Source organism: Tachyglossus aculeatus, chromosome 2, assembly GCF_015852505.1.
Source record: "Tachyglossus aculeatus isolate mTacAcu1 chromosome 2, mTacAcu1.pri, whole genome shotgun sequence".
NCBI lineage: Eukaryota > Metazoa > Chordata > Mammalia > Monotremata > Tachyglossidae > Tachyglossus > Tachyglossus aculeatus.
The window spans coordinates 85999289-86018767 of record NC_052067.1 but is presented as its reverse complement, the minus strand read 5'-3'; the positions used below and the strand labels follow the sequence as shown (position 1 = coordinate 86018767).

Sequence of the window (19479 nt, the reverse complement as noted above, 5' to 3'; positions counted from 1 at the left end):
CTTTTCATCTCATTTACCCATTAGGAAAAGGATTTTCAACCCCAGTTGACAGTAGAAGAAGGTAAGAGGAGAATCATTCTATGGATTGAAATACAGACATACATTTCATGCTATTAGATTAAAACGCTGGAAGCATCTTGAACTGTAAATTTAGTGATGCATTCTGTTTTATGAATCACATAGTCTCTGCATTTATACTACTGATCACAAAAGGAGTTTTGGGAAGGTATTTGGAGTGGGAGCAGAGGGATGAGAAGAGAAAATTGCCTCCATCTTTCACTTTACTGGTGTTGAATTGTGGTAAATGTCCATTTCAGCAAGTCCTTATTCAAATATGACTCGACCTAAACCCTGAATTTAAGTTCCCCAGCTTCAAATTCAGAGTCTAACCGAGCATGCTCTGCTGCCTTATGGTTGCTGCAGACTGTGCCAAAATATTGATGTCTTTAGTGACTCAAAGTGATAATGAAGATGATAATTAAACGTGGCTCATGTTCACAGACTCAATTCCACAAATGAGCTATCTTTGAGTACCTTGCAAGTCTCCAAAATCTGAGTAAAGCTGTTAGGGCTCCTGAGAGGAATTAATAATTCTAGGGGCTGTAGTGCAATATGCCAGTGACTGTGAGTTCGTTGTGGGCAGGGAATGTCTGTTGTTGTACTGTACCCTCCCAAGCGCTTAGTACAGTGCTCTGCACAGAGTAAACATTCAATAAATATGATGGAATAAATAAATTAATGCAATATGCCAGTAGATAACTAAACAAAGCTTGCTTCCATAAGATTCCTGTGTTCTGTCTGAGGATAGACACATCCTCTGCACATCCGCCAATCTAGCTCTCTATCTCCCTTCAAGGACCTACTGAGAGCTCACCTCCTCCAGGAGGCCTTCCCAGACTGAGCCCCGTTCTTCCTCCCCCTCCCCATCCCCTCCGCCTTACCTCCTTCCCCTCCCCACAGCACCTGTATATATGTATATATGTTTGCACGTATTTATTACTCTATTTTATTTGTACATATTTATCCTAATCATTTTATTTTGTTGATAAGTTTTATTTTGTTCTCTGTCTCCCCCTTCTAGACTGTGAGCCCACTGTTGGGTAGGGACCATCTCTATATATTGCCAACTTGTACTTCCCAAGCGCTTAGTACAGTGCTCTGCACACAGTAAGCGCTCAATAAATACGATTGAATGAATGAATGAATGAATAGATGCTGCACTGTATTTTCCTTTGGGTGAAGTAGTTTTCACCCATTCTGGGAATCCATCAATCTTGACTTATTTCAGACTAGAAATTATTCTCAAGAGTGGGCAGGACATTAAAACAACCAGGGTCAGGTAGAGAAAGGTGTTGTCGACAGGTGTGTCTAGAGGAAAATATTTTTGTTAGTAATAATAATGAATGTGTTGTTAAGTGTTTACCACATGTTGTGGACTGAACTAAGTATTGGGGTAGATACAAGATAATCAGGTCCCCCATGGGGTTCACAGTGTAAGTAGGAGGGAGAACAGGGATTGAATCACCATTTTGCAGATGAAGGATCTGAGGCCCAAAGGAGTTGTGACTTGCTTAAGGTCACACAATAGGCAACTGATGGAGCCGGGATTAGAACCCAGTCCTCTGATTCCCAGACCCATTCTCTATCCACTAGGCAGAACTGCTTCTCAACTATTAGTAAATGATAAACTAAATCAGTCTGTAGCACAGCGTAGTGGATAGAGCATGGACCTGGATTAGGTGGATAAGCATGGGCCTGGATAACGTCATGGCTTTTAATCCCGACTCTGCCGCTTGTCTGTTGTGTGACCTTGGGCAAGTCACTTCTCTGTGCCTCAGTTATCTCATCTGTAAAATGGGGGTCAAAACTGTGAGCCTCACGTGGAAGAGGGACTGTGTCCATCCCAATTTGCTTGTAACCACCCCAGTGCTTAATACAGTGCCTGGAACATAGTAGATGCTTAACAAATACCATTATTATTATTATTGAGTGTCTGGTGCAGATCACTGTACTAAGTGGTTGAGATAGTACAGTGGAGTTAATAGACACAATCCCTACCTTCAGAGAACTTACAGTTTATCGGGGAATGGATTGAAATGTTGATGATCCTGTCCTCACTGACTACAGGCTTTTCCTTTCTTTTTTTTCTCCCCCTAAACTCTAGAAAAGGAGAGCCAAAGGAGCAACTTGCCCTATGGAAGACCTCGTGTTCTACAAAAGAACAGCACATTTTGCCTACTCTTCCAAAAACAGTTTGTGACTGGGTACAGCCACGATCTCCAAATTCCTCTCTGGAGTTCCTATACTGTGGACCGAAATGTAAGAAGCAGTTCCTCAGAGCATTCTGCTGTCTGGACCTAGCCTCCTAAAGAGTGCAAAATTAGTTGGCGGCACCCAGTGTTGAGCAACTGGGCTCTGAGAGTGAGGAAAGAGTTGGATATTGTTCATGGTTATGTGATATCAGTTGCTGGCCAATTGCTCTAACTCATTTCTCCCCATGGCCTCCTCCTTTCCAAATACTCATTTGGGAGAGAGACCGAGCGTCTATTTCACACATGAATGTTTTGCTTGGCGGACTTCTTTTAAAATGGTCCTGGAATTGATTGAGGGAGCTTTTTTCCTGTGGCTCAGGGGCACATTTTGAGTCTTTTCAACTATGCCTTTTGAACACCAAATCTTTTGATGGTCTTAGCCTAGCTTGCAAATCAGCATGTACATTTTGTGACTCAAGTAGAATAAAAATGTAAATGCCACAGTTTCAAGAGAGATGCTACTTAGGATTTTGTCACTGAAAACTTAGGGCACCTGAAGTTCTGGCGTTAGAGAGAACGGGCCAGAACTAACCTCTTTGAACCCCTCCTTACTTGGGTCCCAGTTTGTTTCTGTGGTTTAAGGGATCTCATTGGAGTGAACCAAAGCTCAGTGTTAGATGCTAACTTCCTTCTCCTGAAAAGAATTTCTTTAACAGACATTACTTGCTGAGAGATGTAAACGTGACGGCTTTTTTGTGTGTTTTGCTTACTAGGATACTTTCTCTGCATTTCTCTTTTTTCACTGCTTTTACCAAGACCTTCGGATTCCTCTCAGACCTAGCCAGAAATGTTCGTTTTATAAAACTAACCGTCAGCTGAACCCTGGATTCCTCTTTCCTCCACGTAAGTTACTTTTGTCTAAACTTGTTATGGGCAGGGAACGTTCTATTGTACTCTCCCATGGGATTAGTTCAGTGTTCTGCATGTAGTAAGTACTCAATAAATACGATTGATTGACTCACTGGAGAGCTCCAGATGCTAGAGGTGTCTGCTTGGAGTCAATCAAGCATTGACATTTATATAGCACCTGGATGAGTGGTCTTGGGGGAGTGCAATAATAAAGACATGATACCTGCCCTCAATATGCTTTCAGTCTAATACGGGGTTGTTATTGGGAAATGTTTAGGGAAATAGCAATTGTGTTTTATCCTTTGTTGTGGGCGGGGAAAGTGTCTATCAACTCCATTCATTCAATCATATTTATTGAGCACTTACAGTGTACAGAGCACTGTACTAAGGGCTTGGGAGAGTACAACATGACAGAAAAGGGGAGTGCATACCTAATACAACAGGTTTGGGGCAATAGCATAAATGAAGTTTTGTACCCAGACATCCAAATATCATTCATTCATTCATTCAATCGTATTTATTGAGCACTTACTGTGTGCAGAGCACTGTACTAAGTGCTTAATCCTTAAAGTTTTATCTAGCAGTCTAATCAGTAATAACCTGTGGTCATTTCCAAGCCACTCTTGATAAATAAAAATAATGTCTAACAAAGGAAAAGCCACTTACCTCAACTTCCTGCAGCTAGTAACTACAAAACTTGGATGGCTGATTCTTAGGAGATTTGTTAGCTTTCTTTTCTAAACACAATTTTCCCATCTTTTCTGGAGCCTTCTTGGGATCACTTGCCCTCTCCTCTCTGTTTTCTGAGAAACTGTGTTTATTTTAGAGAAGCAGCATGACTCTGTTATAGTATACTCTCCCAAGCACTTAGTATGGTGGTCTGCACACAGTAAGCACTCAATAAATATGATTGATTGACTGATTGTCCTCTCCACACCAGGCAGATCAGAAAGGGAAACAGCATGGCTCGGTGGAAAGAGCATGGGCTTTGGAGTCAGAGGTCATGGGTTCAAATCCCAGCTCCACCACTTGTCAGCTGTGTGACTTTGGGCAAGTCACTTAACTTCTCTGTGCCTCAGTGACCTCATCTGTAAAATGGGGATTAAAGATTGTGAGCCCCCCGTGGAACAACCTGATCACCTTGTATCCCCCTCAGTGCTTAGAACAGTGTTTTGCACATAGTAAGTGCTTAATAAATGTCATTATTATTAAAGGGGTAAACAATCAGTAGCATTTAGTGAGCAATTATTATGTGCAGAGCACCATACTTGGTGCTTGGAAGAATACAGGAGAATATGTATGCTTAGGACAGAGCTCTGCACAGAGTAACTACTCAATTGATACTGTTAATAGGAGGGACAAAACTGATAGGAGAACCTGAAAGCTAATAATCATGTGTTTTCCTCTGGTATTTGGGAAGCCTGGTCTATGAACACCACATTCACTTTCTCCCTTCTTTTGGGCAAGGGGCTAGAAAAAGTTACTTAGTAATAGTAGAAATAGTATTTGAGTGCCCAGTAGTGCAGTGTTTTGCACTGAATACTTAGGAAATATAAAACAAACGTGACACATTCTCTGTTTGCAAGGATCTTGCAGTGTCATTTTGGGGGAGAGAGACGTAGAATTAATGACCACCAGTGTATGTACCATGTTGAACAGACTCTTCAGCCATATCTCAAAACACGAAGGTCATCTCTATTTTTATATGTATATATAATTGTTGGAGACCCCTGCCCCTCCTACCAACAAGATGGGGCAGGTTAGGCCATAAGAGCCTCTAGTACCTTAGAACATCTCCATAACCTGCTCTTTCCTCTCTGTCCAAACTGCTACCTTGCTGATCCAATCACTCGTCATTCCCCACATTGATTACTGCATCAACCTCCTCACTGACCTCCCTACGTCTGTCTCTCCCCACTCCAGTCCATACTTCAATCTGCTGCCTGGATCATTTTTCTGAAGAACTGTTCAGTCTGTATCTCCCCACTCCTCGAAAGCCTCCAATGGTTCCCCATCGACCACCGCCACTTCAAACAAAACTCCTTACCATTAGCTTTAAGGCACTTCATCAGCTTTCTCCATCCTACCTAGTCTTGTTGATATCCTGCTTAAACTGACCTGCACACTCTGTTCTTCCAACATTAACCCCTTGGCCACATGGCAAGTGCTTCATACAGTGCTCTGCAGCCATTAAGTACTCAATAAATATGATTGATTCTCCCTTCATCATCATCAATCGTATTTATTGAGCACTTACTGTGTGCAAAGCACTGTACTAAGCACTTGGGAAGTACAAATTGGCAACATATAGAGACAGTCCCTACCCAACAGTGGGTTCACAGTCTGAAAAGGGGAGACAAAACCAAACATACTAGCAAAATAAAATAAATAGAATAGATATGTACAAGTAAAATAAATAAATAAATAGAGTAATAAATATATACAAACATATACACATATATACAGGTGCTGTGGGAAAGGGAAGGAGGTAAGATGGGGGGATGGAGAGGGGGACGAGGGGGAGAGGAAGGAAGGGGCTCAGTCTGGGAAGGCCTCCTGGAGGAGGTGAGCTCTCAGTAGGGCCTTGAAGGGAGGAAGAGAGCTAGCTTGGCGGATGGGCAGAGGGAGGGCATTCCAGGCCCGGGGGATTACGTGGGCCGGGGGTCAATGGTGGGACAGGCGAGAATGAGGTACGGTGAGGAGATTAGCAGCAGAGGAGCAGAGGGTGCGGGGTGGGCTGTAGAAGGAGAGAAGGGAGGTGAGGTAGGAGGGGGGAGGTGATGGACAGCCTTGAAGCCCAGGGTGAGGAGTTTCTGCCTGATGTGCAGATTGATTGGTAGCCACTGGAGATTTTTGAGGAGGGGAGTAATATGCCCAGAGCATTTCTGGACAAAGATAATCCAGGCAGCAGCATGAAGTATGGATTGAAGTGGGGAGAGACACGAGGATGGGACATCAGAGAGAAGGCTGATGCAGTAGTCCAGACGGGACAGGATGAGAGCTTGAATGAGCAGGGTAGCGGTATGGATGGAGAGGAAAGGGCGGATACTTCTTCCCCTTCATATATGACAGACCACCACTCTTCCCACCTTCAAAACCATCCTAAAATCACAGCTCCAAGAGGCCTTCCTTAACTAAGCCCCCATTTCGCCTAACTCTCCTCCCCTTTGTGTTATCTATGCATTTGGCTGTTGACCCTTAAACACTTTGATACTCACCCCAGCCCCACAATACTTATAAATGTTCTTATATTCTACAATTTCCCAGTCCCTTATCTACATTATGGACCACCATCTAACCGTGGCTTCACTGACACTGTCCTCTCCTGGTTTTCCTCCCATGTTTCTGGCTGCTCTTTCTCAGCCTCCTTATCAGGCTCCTCCTCAGCTTCCTACCCCATAACTGTGGGAATCCCACAGCCAGCAAGGTTAGATCCTTGATATTTATCCCAAATGGATGCTATTCCAAATCCATTTATCAGTCTATGCTTTTCATCATTAAATTTAATCTATTTCAAGAAAAAGAAATTTGCCTTTGATTGGGAAGACCACAAGCTGCATTTGGGTCCGTAAACAATAAAAAACCTCCACAAATCAGTTGATCAAAAAGAAAAAATACAATTCAAAAAAGCTCTATTGGGCTGAAGCAATAGTCCATCCAGCCCAGAATTCCAACTCTAACAGGCACCAAGAACTGGTCTGCACTTCATGCCTCTGCTGTACAAATGTTTTGTTTTCAGTCCACAAACAATTATGGGTGAGTTATGTTGGTTTAACTGGTGGTATTTATTGAGCACTTACTGTGTGCAGAACATAGTACTAATTGCTTGGGAAAGTACAGTACAATAAAGGTAGAAGACACAATCTTACAGTCTACGGTGGGGGAGGACACGTTAAAATAAATTACAGGTAAGGGAAATGGCAGAGTATATATACATAAGGGCTATGGGACTGAGGTGGGATAAATATTCATTTGTTCAGTCATATTTATTGAGCACTTACTGTGTACAGAGCACTGTACTAAGCACTTGGGAAAATACATTAAAAGAATAAGGAGACATGTTCCCTGCCCACAGCGAGCTTACAGTCTAGAGGATGAGACTGTAATCAAGTGCAGAGATTCAGGCGGCATGGATATGCTAACAGAATGGGACCAAAAATACTCTTTAAACTGTCACACTTCCCTAATACCTAGCTCTACTGGCCATATCTTCTCAGAGAGGGAGGGAATGTTAGGGCTTCAGAGGTAACCCAACTGCTTTTGCAAGCTTCTTAGTAACTCACAAGAATTTAAGGGCCAGCAGAGAATGACTGGTTTTTTTCTTCTTTTTTAGAACTAAGAAAAACCCTGGGTGAAGTACCCTTTGCAGCTCTAACTACCAGCAATGTGGTACCCATGTACCCAAGTTTTCAAGGTAAAAATACTGTTTTTTCAATCAATTCTGATGTACCAATTCAATTTTCAAGGTAAAATTCTTTTTTCAATCAAATTTTGATGTACTGATTCCACACTGCTGAAACAAAATCTTTCCATTTCTGTTTATTATATATGACAGTGTTGTGCTTAACTTTGTTCTTCTCATATCTTCTGTTTCTTTCTTAGTGATCTGGAATTATTTCCATCACACACTGCTACCAAAGTATGCTAGAGAGAGGAATGGTGTCAATGTAGTCAGTGGTCCAGTCTTCGATTATGACTATGATGGGCTGAATGATAATCCAGAGATGTTAAAACAGTAAGAGATTTTATTTCCCTCAAAGAGATAGCCTTTTAATTTTGAATAGCTAGAAAATAGTCTTACCTTTTATATGAAACTAAAACCATAAATGCTATTACTAACTCAAACCATTCATGTTTATAGCTGTTCCACATTCTTAATTTTTCCTGTAGTAACCCTTTCACAATCTCTCATCCATGTAGCCAAATCACCCCTGAATTTACTGTTATTTTTGGCCTGCACTAACTTCTTCGTATGGTTAATACATTCCATGTAATTATTACCTGCTGGGTGACAAAGTTTCTCCTTCTGTTCATTCTGAGCCTACCATTTTCAAGCTTCAGTGTATGCCATGCACTCATGCTGTGGGATTTGGTGAATAACATTTCTGCATTTACCCTGCCCACCGTGTCCATGACTTTGTACAGTTCAACCCGGTCTCCCTTTGACTTTTCTCTTTCCCCCTTGAATAAGCCTGATTTTTAAGATCTCCTCTTGTGGGAAATTACCAATCCACATAGCCCATTTTATATTCGAGAGAAGGATTGAATATTATCATGTATCTCATGTGCCCATATTCCTTGGAACTGATGAAACCATTCAGAGGGTGTATGGAGGTATTAGACATTTTTCCCTTCCCAGACAACATTTTAAACTCCATACCCCCAGAGCCTTCGATATTTTCTGACTGGTCGTTTGTTGATTTTTGTCCTTTCTAAAACTTCTTCCTGGAGGAAATTTTACTAAAGACACTATGTTGCTAGACTGTTTGGATGCACTTCACGTTTATAGATGAAAGACTAGCATGCTTTTTAAATCTCTAGACTTTAAACTCTAGAGTAGGGAATGTGAGTAGGGAATGAATCTACCAACTGGGAAAACAATTTGTCTTATATTGTAGTTTCCTGAGCACTTAGTACAGTGCTCTGCACAGAGTAAGTATTCAATAAATACAATTGATTTAAAATCATTCTCAGAACTCTGTAACAGTCTTCCAAGGGAAAAAAATTTAACATTTTCTCATATGTGCTCCTGGAGGTCAGACACAAGATGGTCCTTAATAATAATAATAAGTTAGTATTAATTAGTAGTTATTAATAAAGTTATTGATTTTTATTGTTATTATGGTATTTGTTAAGCACTTTCTATGTGCCATGCACTGTGCTAAGCGCTGGAAAACAGCTTCATTCTTTTTGTCATACTGTGGCATGTTTTGGTATACAACATGTTGTTTAATTCTAAGTAGTGGTGTGTATATTGTACCAATGGTTATTGTCGTGACTGCATAATAATGGTAAGGGAAGAATTGTTTAGGGAATTTTAAATCTTAATATTTGTAGAAGAGGAATATTTTGCTAATTCTCTTTTTGGATAATCTGCAGCTGAATATATTGTTGTAAAAATATTTTTTCTACTGAGGAGTGGATTATGAGTCTCTTTTGTCCATATTCCCTGTTCAGACTCAGCATGGGAGGAGAAAGCATAGCCTCCATCTGTCTTTGGAGTAAAGCCCTTTTGTTTTTATCAAATATTTGGCTTAAAACCTCTAGCCTGGGAGCCATTATCCATGGAGGCAAAGTAATCTCCAGACTAAGCATATCTAATTGAATGGAACTGGAGAAGAAAAGCTAATTTGGCCAGAGAATAATCCTTTAGATTGCTTTGAACAAATCATTGGCTAATTAGTGATACTCAATTAGCATAGTATTGAGAGGCATGGGTTTGAAGAGGTAGGTGAGCAAATGAAATGATTCAGGCCTAAGATTAGTCCCATGTTCTGCCATTCCTTGTCCACAGATGTCTCTGTGGCCATTTGGAATTTGAATATTTTCACTCTTAAATGAAAATAATTTATTCTGAAAAGCAGTCTCTGGTTTGCATATCAACCTACACATCAGGCAAAAACTCCTCACTCTCGGCTTCAAGGCTGTCCATCACCTCGCCCCCTCCTACCTCACCTCCCTTCTCTCCTTCTACAGCCCACCCCGCACCCTCCACTCCTCCGCCGCTAATCTCCTCACCGTACCTCGTTCTCGCCTGTCCCGCCATCGACCCCCGGCCCACGTCATCCCCCGGGCCTGGAATGCCCTCCCTCCCTACATCTGCCAAGCTAGCTCTCTTCCTCCCTTCAAAGCCCTACTGAGAGCTCACCTCCTCCAGGAGGCCTTCCCAGACTGAGCCCCCTCCTTTCTCTCCCCCTCTTCCCCCTCCCCATCCCCCCACCCTACCTCCTTCCCCTCCCCACAGCACCTGTATATATGTTTGTACAGATTTATTACTCTATTTTACTTGTACATATTGACTATTCTATTTATTTTATTTTGTTAATATGTTTTGTTTTGTTGTCTGTCTCCCCCTTCTAGACTGTGAGCCCGCTGTTGGGTAGGGACCATCTCTATATGTTGGCAACTTGTACTTCCCAAGCGCTTAGTACAGTGCTCTGCACACAGTAAGCACTCAATAAATATGATTGAATGAATGAATGATAGATGAAACCACTTTCTCCCAATTTATTTAATGTCATCAGCTGAAGAAGATCTGCTATAGTGCCATCTAACAACTTTAGTTTAGCTCTCCATGGGCATTCTACCTAGAATGTATATTTTATTTTCTCGTGACATCCTTTTGGAATGTATTCTGACTGGATTTCTTTTTGTAAAACTTAAATCCCCATATCATATAAATCAATGGTATTTATTGAGCACTTACAGTATGCTGACCATTATACCTTGGAAGAATACAACAGAGTTGGTAGGTTCATTCCCTCCCCACCAGGAGCTCATAGACTAGAGGGAGAGACTGATATTATTAAAATAAATTATGGGTATGTATATAAGAGTGCTCTGGGGCTGAGGGTGGGGTGAATACCAACTGCTTAAAGGGCACCTATCTGAGTGCCCAGGCAGCACTGAAAGGAGGGTTGTCCCACATATATAAATGTCAGAATATCTTTCTTGTTTTCTCGCTGGCTGCCTTGCTGCTTTCAGACCCTGTTAGCTTCTTTGGGGCCTGTATTTATTTGCCGAGCTGAAAATCATTTCCTGATGGACTACTGTTTGTCTAATCTCTTTTTCAGTTTGGGCTGTTCTCCCAGGTTGAGGTTGAAGTGTCTGGACAGGGACACAGAATAAGATTTGCTAGTTTGCTGATACACAACTCTGCACAATGAGAGTTTTAGGGGATGCCTTTCTTAATCAATAGTATTTTTTGAGTGTCTATGTGAAGAGCATTATACTAAGTGCTTGGCAAAGTACAATAGAACAAAAAGATAAAGAGCTTGCAGTGTTGATGAGTGGGAAGAGGGAAGGAAAACTCAAACTTTATTACCCACACCCCAGGCATATGCCCTACTGTTTCTTCCAACAACATATCAAATTCTGCCCAGACAGCCAACAGATGCCTAGTCAGAAGAATGTTACCTAATTCTACCACCAGGTTGTAGCCAAAATGTGTCATGAAACACCTTATGGTACAACTGATTAAAAATCTTCCCTTTCTGGAAGAAAGGAATTAAGGTCTAAGAATACATTGTTCAAACAAGTGATTATCTGAGGGAACTAGAGAAGCAGCGTGGCTCAGTGGAAAGAGCCTGGGCTTCATTCATTCATTGAATCGTATTGAGCACATACTGTGTGCAGAGCACTGTACTAAGCACTTGGGAAATACAAGTTGGCAACATATAGAGACAGTCCCTACCCAACAATGGGCTCACAGTCTAGAAGGGGAAGACAGACAACAAAATGAAACATGTGGACAGGTGTCAAGTCATCAGAATAAATAGAAGTAAAGCTAGATGCACGTCATTAACAAAATAAATAGAATAGTAAATATGTACAAGTAAAATAGATTAATAAGTCTGTACAAACATATATACAGGTGCTGTGGGGAGGGGAAGGAGGTAGGGCGGTGGGAAGGGGAGGAGGAGAGGAAAAAAGGGGCTCAGTCTGGGAAGGCCTCCTCGAGGAGGTGAGCTCTCAGTAGGGCTTTGAAGGGAGGAAGAGAGCTAACTTGGTAGATGTGCGGAGGGAGGGCATTCCAGGCCAGGGGGAGGATGTGGGCCGGGGGTCGATGGCGGGACAGGGGAGAACGAGGCACAGTGAGGAAGTTAGTGGCAGAGGAGTGGAGGGTGCGGGCTGGGCTGTAGAAGGATAGAAGGGAGGTGAGGTAGGAGGGGGCAAAGTGATGGACAGCCTTGAAGCCGAGAGTGAGCAGTTTTTGCCTGATGCATAGGTTGACTGGTAGCCACTGGAGATTTTTTAGGAGGGGAGTCAAAGGTCATGGGTTCTAATCCTGGCTCCGCCACTTGTTAGCTGTGTGACCTTGGGCAAGTCACTTCACTTCTCTGTGCCTTAGTGACCTCATCTGTAAAATGGGGTTAAGACTGTGAGTCCCACGTGGGACAATCTGATTACCTTGTATCTCCCCCAGTGCTTAGAAGAGTACTTAGCACATAGTAAGCACTTAACTAATACCATCATTATTATTATTATTGATTATGGTAGATCCAGACCCAAACTTGGTGTACTCAAGTTTACCCATCATCTCTCCTCCTCCCTTTTTAGGAGAACTTTTTGATTGTAGCAGTAGTATGCTGTTCATTTAGTGCCTACTGTGTGCAAGGCACTGTTCTAAGCTGTGGTAAAGAAATACATATATGAGAAATAGGCATGGTCCCTGGCCTTGAGGAACTCACAGTCTAAGAATGAGGGGTTGGGGATTAGCAACAGACTCGCAATTAAAGGTGATCAAATACATAATAACAGTAATGGTATTTGTTAAGCGCTTACTATGTGCTAATCCCTGTGGTAGATACAAGGTAATCAGGTACCCCCATGTGGGGCTCACAGTCTTAATCCGCATTTTACAGATGAGGTAACTGAGGCACAGAGAGGTTAAGTAGCTTGCCCAAGGTCACACAGCAGACAAGTGGCAGAGCTGGGGTTAGAACCCATGTCCTCTGACTCCTAAGCCCAGGCTCTTGCCACTAGACCTCATCAGCATGTCCTGGCTGGAAAAGCCAGCGAAACCACTGTCCATGGTGCATTGCAGCCCAAGCACAGGGCAACCAAAGGATAATGTCCTGAGCCCCTGCCAGCCTTCCCTGCCCACTCACGGAGGAAGCTGTGCTCTGGTACCTGCACCCTAAGGGCCCTGGCACGTCTGCAGGGAGCCTTCCCATTCACCACCATCTGTAAAATGGGGATTAAGACTGTGAGCCCCACGTGGCACAACCTGATCACTTTGTAACCTCCCCAGCACTTAGAACAGTGCTTTGCACATAGTAAGCACTTAATAAATGCCATCATTATCATCACCACCACCACCACCACCAAGGAATGTATGCTGACACTTGTCTGCCTGACCCGAGGAAGGGGAGGGTAGGCTGGAAAACACCAAACGACACAAAAGATTATGACAAACATGAGAGGAGCACTAGCGTTTTAGGCACCACACAGATTAGACCAACAGTCACAGAATTCATAAGTGGTGACCTATTAGTTCCTCCATTAAACTGGAAGCTCCTTGTGGGCAAGCATCATTCATTCAGTCAGTCATATTTACTGAGCGCTTACTGGGTGCAGAGCACTGTGCTAAGCACTTGGGAGGTACAAGTTGGCAACATATAGAGACAGTCCCTACCCAACAATGGGCTCACAGTCTAGAAGGGGGAGACAGACAATAAAACAAAACATGTAGACAGGTGTCAAAGTCATCAGAACAAATAGAATTAAAGCTAAATGCTTTAATTAACAAAATAAATAGAATAGTAAACATGTACAAGTAAAATAGAGTAATAAATCTGTACAGATCATATCTACCGACCCTTTTATTCTCTCAAGTGCGTAGTTCAGTGCTCCGCCTTCAAATACTATTGATTTATGTTCTCAATATTCTAAAGGTGAAAGATTGCTGCAGATGGCTGAGTCCTTCCTAGGGTGGGGCAGAGAACCCTGGGAAACTTGGCAGGATCATTCCCACATAGCTGGGCCCTAAGGAATGAGAGTAAGGAGAGCAAAAGCACTCTTCTTTCTCTTCCCATCCATTTGGATCCCTTGGTGGTCTTTGGCTTGTGGTGAATCAATCAATCAGTCAAGTCAATGGTATTTACTGACTGCTTACTAAATGCTGAGCACTGTACTAAGCTCTTGGGGGAGTAAAATCACTGATCACTTTCTGGCATCACTATACTGAGAGACAGGCATTGTTCTTAAATGTCTGGATCTACTCCTACATTGGCTGGGGACTTCTCACAGCTATAGGGCCTGAATAAAGCTGAACCTTACCAAGTTTGGGTGTTCCAGGACCCTAACACCCCATTTTGAACTGAGTAGATAGCACACTGACTGAGAGGAACAGCCTGAAAGGAAGTCAGTGTAAGCTGAATGTTTATTCCCTCTCCCTCCCCACTGAGGCTGCTGGGATCACAACACCCGGCAGCCTCTGAGGCCACCCAACATGCTCATCAATCGTATTTATTGAGCGCTTATTGTGCTCAGTAGTGCTTTCTCTCCCGCATACTCTCTCTTTCTCTAATAAAGTTCTCAGTCAACATTGTCCAGGACTCTGCATAGGCTGAAATTCTTCAATCTAATCCTGCCCATAAATGGGTCTGATAGAGAAAAATGTAGTACCTTGCAAGTTCCCGGGGTACTGAATTAATACTACATATTGCCACGTATGATGATTGAATATTGGTATTTTACAGGAAAAGTACTACACTCACCCCTGATCAAGAAGTTTTGATTCCAACTCACTACTTCATTGTGCTGACAAGTTGTAACGACACTTCCCAGACTTCCTCGCAGTGTGAGGGTCCTTTAGATAATCTGGCTTTCATCCTGCCTCATAGAACAGATAACACTGAAAGCTGTGTGGTAAGTATCTACATTCCTTCTCTCGATTACTGTGAGACTGGACCTCTTTCTCCATCAGGGAGATACACAATTCAGGGAAGGGAGGTTAATTAGAAAGAATGGAGGATTTGGGGTTGAATTTGAACACATTTTTAACGTTATTTGTTAAGCACTTACCATGTGTCAGGCACTGTTCTAAGCTTTGGGGTAGATGTCAGTTAATCAGGCTGGATATAGTTCCTGCCCCACATGGAACTAACAGTCTATATGTAGGAGGAGGGATATTTTGGAAGTTGTTGTTCTATTCTGAAGTTCTTCTGTTGCTCTGAGGTGAGGACATAAAATAACACCGGAAACAAACAAAAGTCATGGACCATAGTTCAGTTCATTAGCTAGTTCAGGTATTAAGTGCCTTCTGTGTGCTAAGCCCTGTTGTAGGTGTAAGGTAATCAAATCGGATGTAAGCCCTATCCCACAAGGGATAGGCATCCTATTGATGCCTGTCTACTTGTATTGTATTGTTTCCTGTCTCCCCCCTCTAGACTATATGCCCATGGTTGGGTAGGGATTGTCTGTATCTGTTGCCAAATTGTACTTTCCAAGCTCTTAGTACAGTGATCTGCACACAGTAAGCACTCAATAAATACAACTGAATGAATGAATGAACAAGGGGATCACAATTTAGGAGGAAGAGTCAGGCGTTACTCTCTCCATTTCACAGATGAGGAAACCGAGGCTCAGAGTAGTTAATTGATCTGCCTGAGTTCCCACACAGTTTAGCTGCACAGCTGGGGCTGAAACCCAGATCGCTGGACTCCCAGTCCAATGCTCTTACCGCTAGATCGTACCGTCTCTTTGGGAAGTAACTATTTAATTAATCAACTCTCTAGTGATTATGGTCTCTTTTTCCAAATGGATGCACTTCCAGAAAATATATTATGAAATCAGGGGCTTATCCTTAAGGCTATACTGCCAGATTTCACTACTTGATTTACTTTCTGTTTGGAAACATAAAGGCAGCAGATTTTCAATCAACTAACCAGTAGACTGCATCCCTCTCACCTAGCTTCTGACATTTGCTTAATATACTTTTAAGGTCAAAAATATCTTAGAACTTTGAACTTGCAAGAATTCACGTAAGACGTTTGGATAGCTCATGATGTTTTCACTTAGATATAGGAGAAGCAGCATGGCTCAGTGGAAAGACCCCGGGTTTGGGAGTCAGAGGTCATGGGTTCTAATACCGGCTCCGCCACTTGTCAGCTGTGTGACTTTGGGCAAGTCACTTAACTTCTCTGTGCCTCAGTTCCCTCATCTGTAAAATGGGGATTAAGCCTGTGAGCCCCACATGGGACAACCTTGATTACCTTGTTACCCCCCTCCCCCCCAGCATTTAGAATAGTGCTTGGCACATAGTAAGCGCTTAACAAATACCAACATTATTATTATTATTTAATGATATGATTCTACTGTTCCTTCTGGGACCTGCTAGCCCTACTTTATTATGGTTTCAACTAATATTTTTCTTGGTACTTGTCCTAGACAGTGCTTCCGGTCTCAAATTTACCCTTCCGTGGAACAGTTGTCACACTTTGGTTTCTAAAAATATAGTTCTGCATCTTTGCTCCATAAAGCAGAAGGTATTGTGAGCCAAGTAAAAGATTAGCTGCCCTTTCCCTCAAGTGTAGTCCTTTAGAGTTACATAACAGGGCTAGTTGCAAATATTTGGATTATTATAATTACTATTAATAATAATGGGATTTGTTAAGTACTGTTTGCCAAGCCCTGTAAAGAGCTGAGATAGATACAACAGAATGTCAGACAGAGTCCCTGTTCCACTTGGGGCTCATAGTCTTAAGTAGGAGGGAGAACAGGTGTTGAATCTCCATGTTACAAATGAGGAATCTGAGGCACACAGAATTTAAGTGACTTGCCAAAGGTCATGCAGTCACCAAGTGGGAGAGCCAGGTTTAGAACCCAGTTCCTCTGACTCCCACACCTGTATTCTTTCCACTAGACCATGAGGCTTCTCTGGTTACCAAGCTAGGGAACTGCTATAATAGCATTAAAACTACATCACATGGGGACCTGGCTTCAAAGGGAATTTTGATAGCTCCATTCAGAATTGGCAGTCTCAGTGCCTGCTTGTATAAACACTCAAACGCACCGTTGTGCATCTCTGTTCTCGAGCCCAGTCTTAATGTAGCAGACGCATAATTATCTCAGAGTAGTAGCCTACAGGCAGCATAATCATTTCTCTACCTGATTTTGATTTTCCTCCTTGTTTTTCTTCCCTCTATAGCAAGGAAAGCATGAATCCTTGTGGGTCGAAAAGCTGCTAAGGCTTCATGTAGCGCGGGTCAAAGATGTTGAGCTTCTCACCGGACTGAGCTTTTACCATGATCGAAAAGAAGCTGTTTCAGATATTTTACAACTGAAGACACATTTGCCAACTTTTTACGAAGTTTGAATATCGAATATACACTACATATATGTTTAAGAGGACTCTTCCATTTCACAGACATTTACTAGAGAAAGCATTCTTGATCCACCATTGGGGCTGATCTATATGTTAACCTGTTGATTGGAAGCTGCTGATCAACGTTACAATGAGGGACTATCTCTGCCACACTTGTATCTCAGGGACACTGATGAAAGTGAGCCCTTCTCCAATGGGTGGTCCTGTTGGTTAAATGCTTGCTTGCCTGTGGAAGAAGAGTCTGTGCTGTTCAAACCCCGGAGGGTACCGGAGAGCCCCTGATTTAAACTGCTTTTCCACTCCCACCTCTGCTCCCAACGAAGTCAATTCAGGATGTTCAGGACTCTGCTCAGCTTGCCCTTTTAGTGCCAGGGTTGCTCACAGAAGCTAGACTAGTGAATGGGAATGTGGCAGTCCACACTGAGGTTGGGTTTTGACAAGAGGGAAAAGGTTCCAGTAGTGGGATGCTACCAATGTTGGGGTAAGGATGGCGTTGATCTTTCAAAACTGGAGTGGAGAACCAGAAATGGAGCTCATGCTCACCTCTACTCACTCAACCTTCTAGGGCATGCCTAGCACTTCTGGATGATTAGGTTGCGGGAAGAAAGTCAAGAGGGAGCCTGTTCATCAAAAGGATTCTAGTGTTTTTCCCCAGTCCTGTTCTCCATTCCAGTCCTTCCCACCTTGGCCAATGTCCTTCCAGACATCAGAAAAGATCGTTTTATTCTTCACATAACCAAACGTCATTTCTAAATTCATTTAGTCTGTGATACCACAGAGGTGTTGCCCAGAAACTCCATCAATCTGAACCAAAGCAGAAATGGCAACTGGGACTGGAGACACCCCCACCCCCACCAGTACTCAATATTCCCTGATACCTGCAAGACCACCCCCCACACACACACCCCGACCTACAAAAAAACATCCCCATCCCACCCCTCTACCTTTGCCGTCAATACCAGTCAACTCGGTCCTCAAGAGCAAATATTTTAGGGGGTGCAGGGAAGTGGAGCTGCTAAATACATGTTCATGTCCCTAATGCCATCTTGGGACTGGCAAGTAATGATGCAGCCTCTATGCCCTGCCGTACCCCATTAGGGGCCGTGGCCTGGTTGGCATGAGTAGTTTTTCTCCCTCATGGTCCCACCCCTAAAGCAAGAGAAGGGACAGGGCAGTATGATACAAGGCACTGCACAGTTCTGACCAATCCTGGCTAAAGGGACAACTGCTTTTCATTCAAAGCAGCACATTACCCATATCTGACCCAGGCCCTCCTCCTGATACTTATTACACAACCCATGGCTTTATCCAGCTCACAGGTGCCTGCCAAAAAGGGAGGATTGGCAGGTCTCTAGTATGGCTCCAAACTGAAATCTTCTTGGAGTAATTGTAATTGTGGTGGCATTTGTTAAGTGCTTACTAGGTGCCAGGCACTGTAAAAAGCACTAGAGTAGATACAGCGTAATTGTGTTGGACGCAGTTCCTGTCACACTTAGGGCTCCAAGTCTCAATCCCCTTTTTCCAGATTAGGTAACTGAGGCCCAGAAAAGTGACTTGCCCAAGGTCACATGGCCAACACGTGGCAGAGCAGGGATTAGAACCCAGGTCCTTCCAACTCCCAAGCCCGTGCTCTATCTACTAAGCCATAGGGCAGCCAGATAACTTTCCCAGAGTCTCTGAGTCAACAGTCTCTCCAAAGCTTTGTTCTACATGGGCCATGTGAATCCTGTCCTCTTGATCTACACTACTTCCCGGTTGGGAAGTGGTGGATGTGAGTGGGGGTTGTGGCTGTTTCTGGCCATGGGGGTACTATGTGGTGCATCTGGTCAGTGGTCTACTAAATAGCTGTCCAAATGCAACTCCTCAGTGTCTCACCAACAGTCACAGAGTCATTTAGGCACTGAGAGAAGCTCGGATACAGACTCTGGCCTATTGGTGTCATTTTTTTTTCCCTAGTGCTTAGTACAGCGCCCACGGTAAGTGTTCAATAAATACCATTGATTCTTTAAAAGAACACAAACATGCCTATACCTACATTGTGACATTCCTGGGAGAAAGGGCATAGTGAAAAAACTACTTCCAAGCACTCTGCTTCTACTTCATCCTACACTTACTGTAACCTAAATACCAGTTGGTTAATGCCTTAAACCCAAGCACACTTTTTTTCCTCACCTTTGCTCTCTATGGCTACAATGACATTTTTGTAGAACATGACACAGACAAATTGGATAGCTTTACCTTTTGTTCTACTTTGTAACATGAAATTCA

At 43.0% G+C, this 19479-nt stretch overlaps 1 protein-coding gene across 1 annotated transcript in view; it reads left to right on the top strand.

Moving 5' to 3' along the window:
* ENPP1 (ectonucleotide pyrophosphatase/phosphodiesterase 1) overlaps positions 1-18104 on the top strand; it is an 80560-nt gene extending 62456 nt beyond the window's left edge. The window contains exons 19-25 of the mRNA XM_038760683.1: positions 25-61; positions 2165-2319; positions 3026-3155; positions 7495-7575; positions 7764-7896; positions 14585-14753; positions 17035-18104. Of these exons, the coding sequence (XP_038616611.1) occupies positions 25-61; positions 2165-2319; positions 3026-3155; positions 7495-7575; positions 7764-7896; positions 14585-14753; positions 17035-17202 (873 nt within the window). The 3' untranslated portion in view covers positions 17203-18104. The remainder of the gene's footprint in view (positions 1-24; positions 62-2164; positions 2320-3025; positions 3156-7494; positions 7576-7763; positions 7897-14584; positions 14754-17034) is intronic.
* Positions 18105-19479: the final 1375 nt, after the last annotated feature.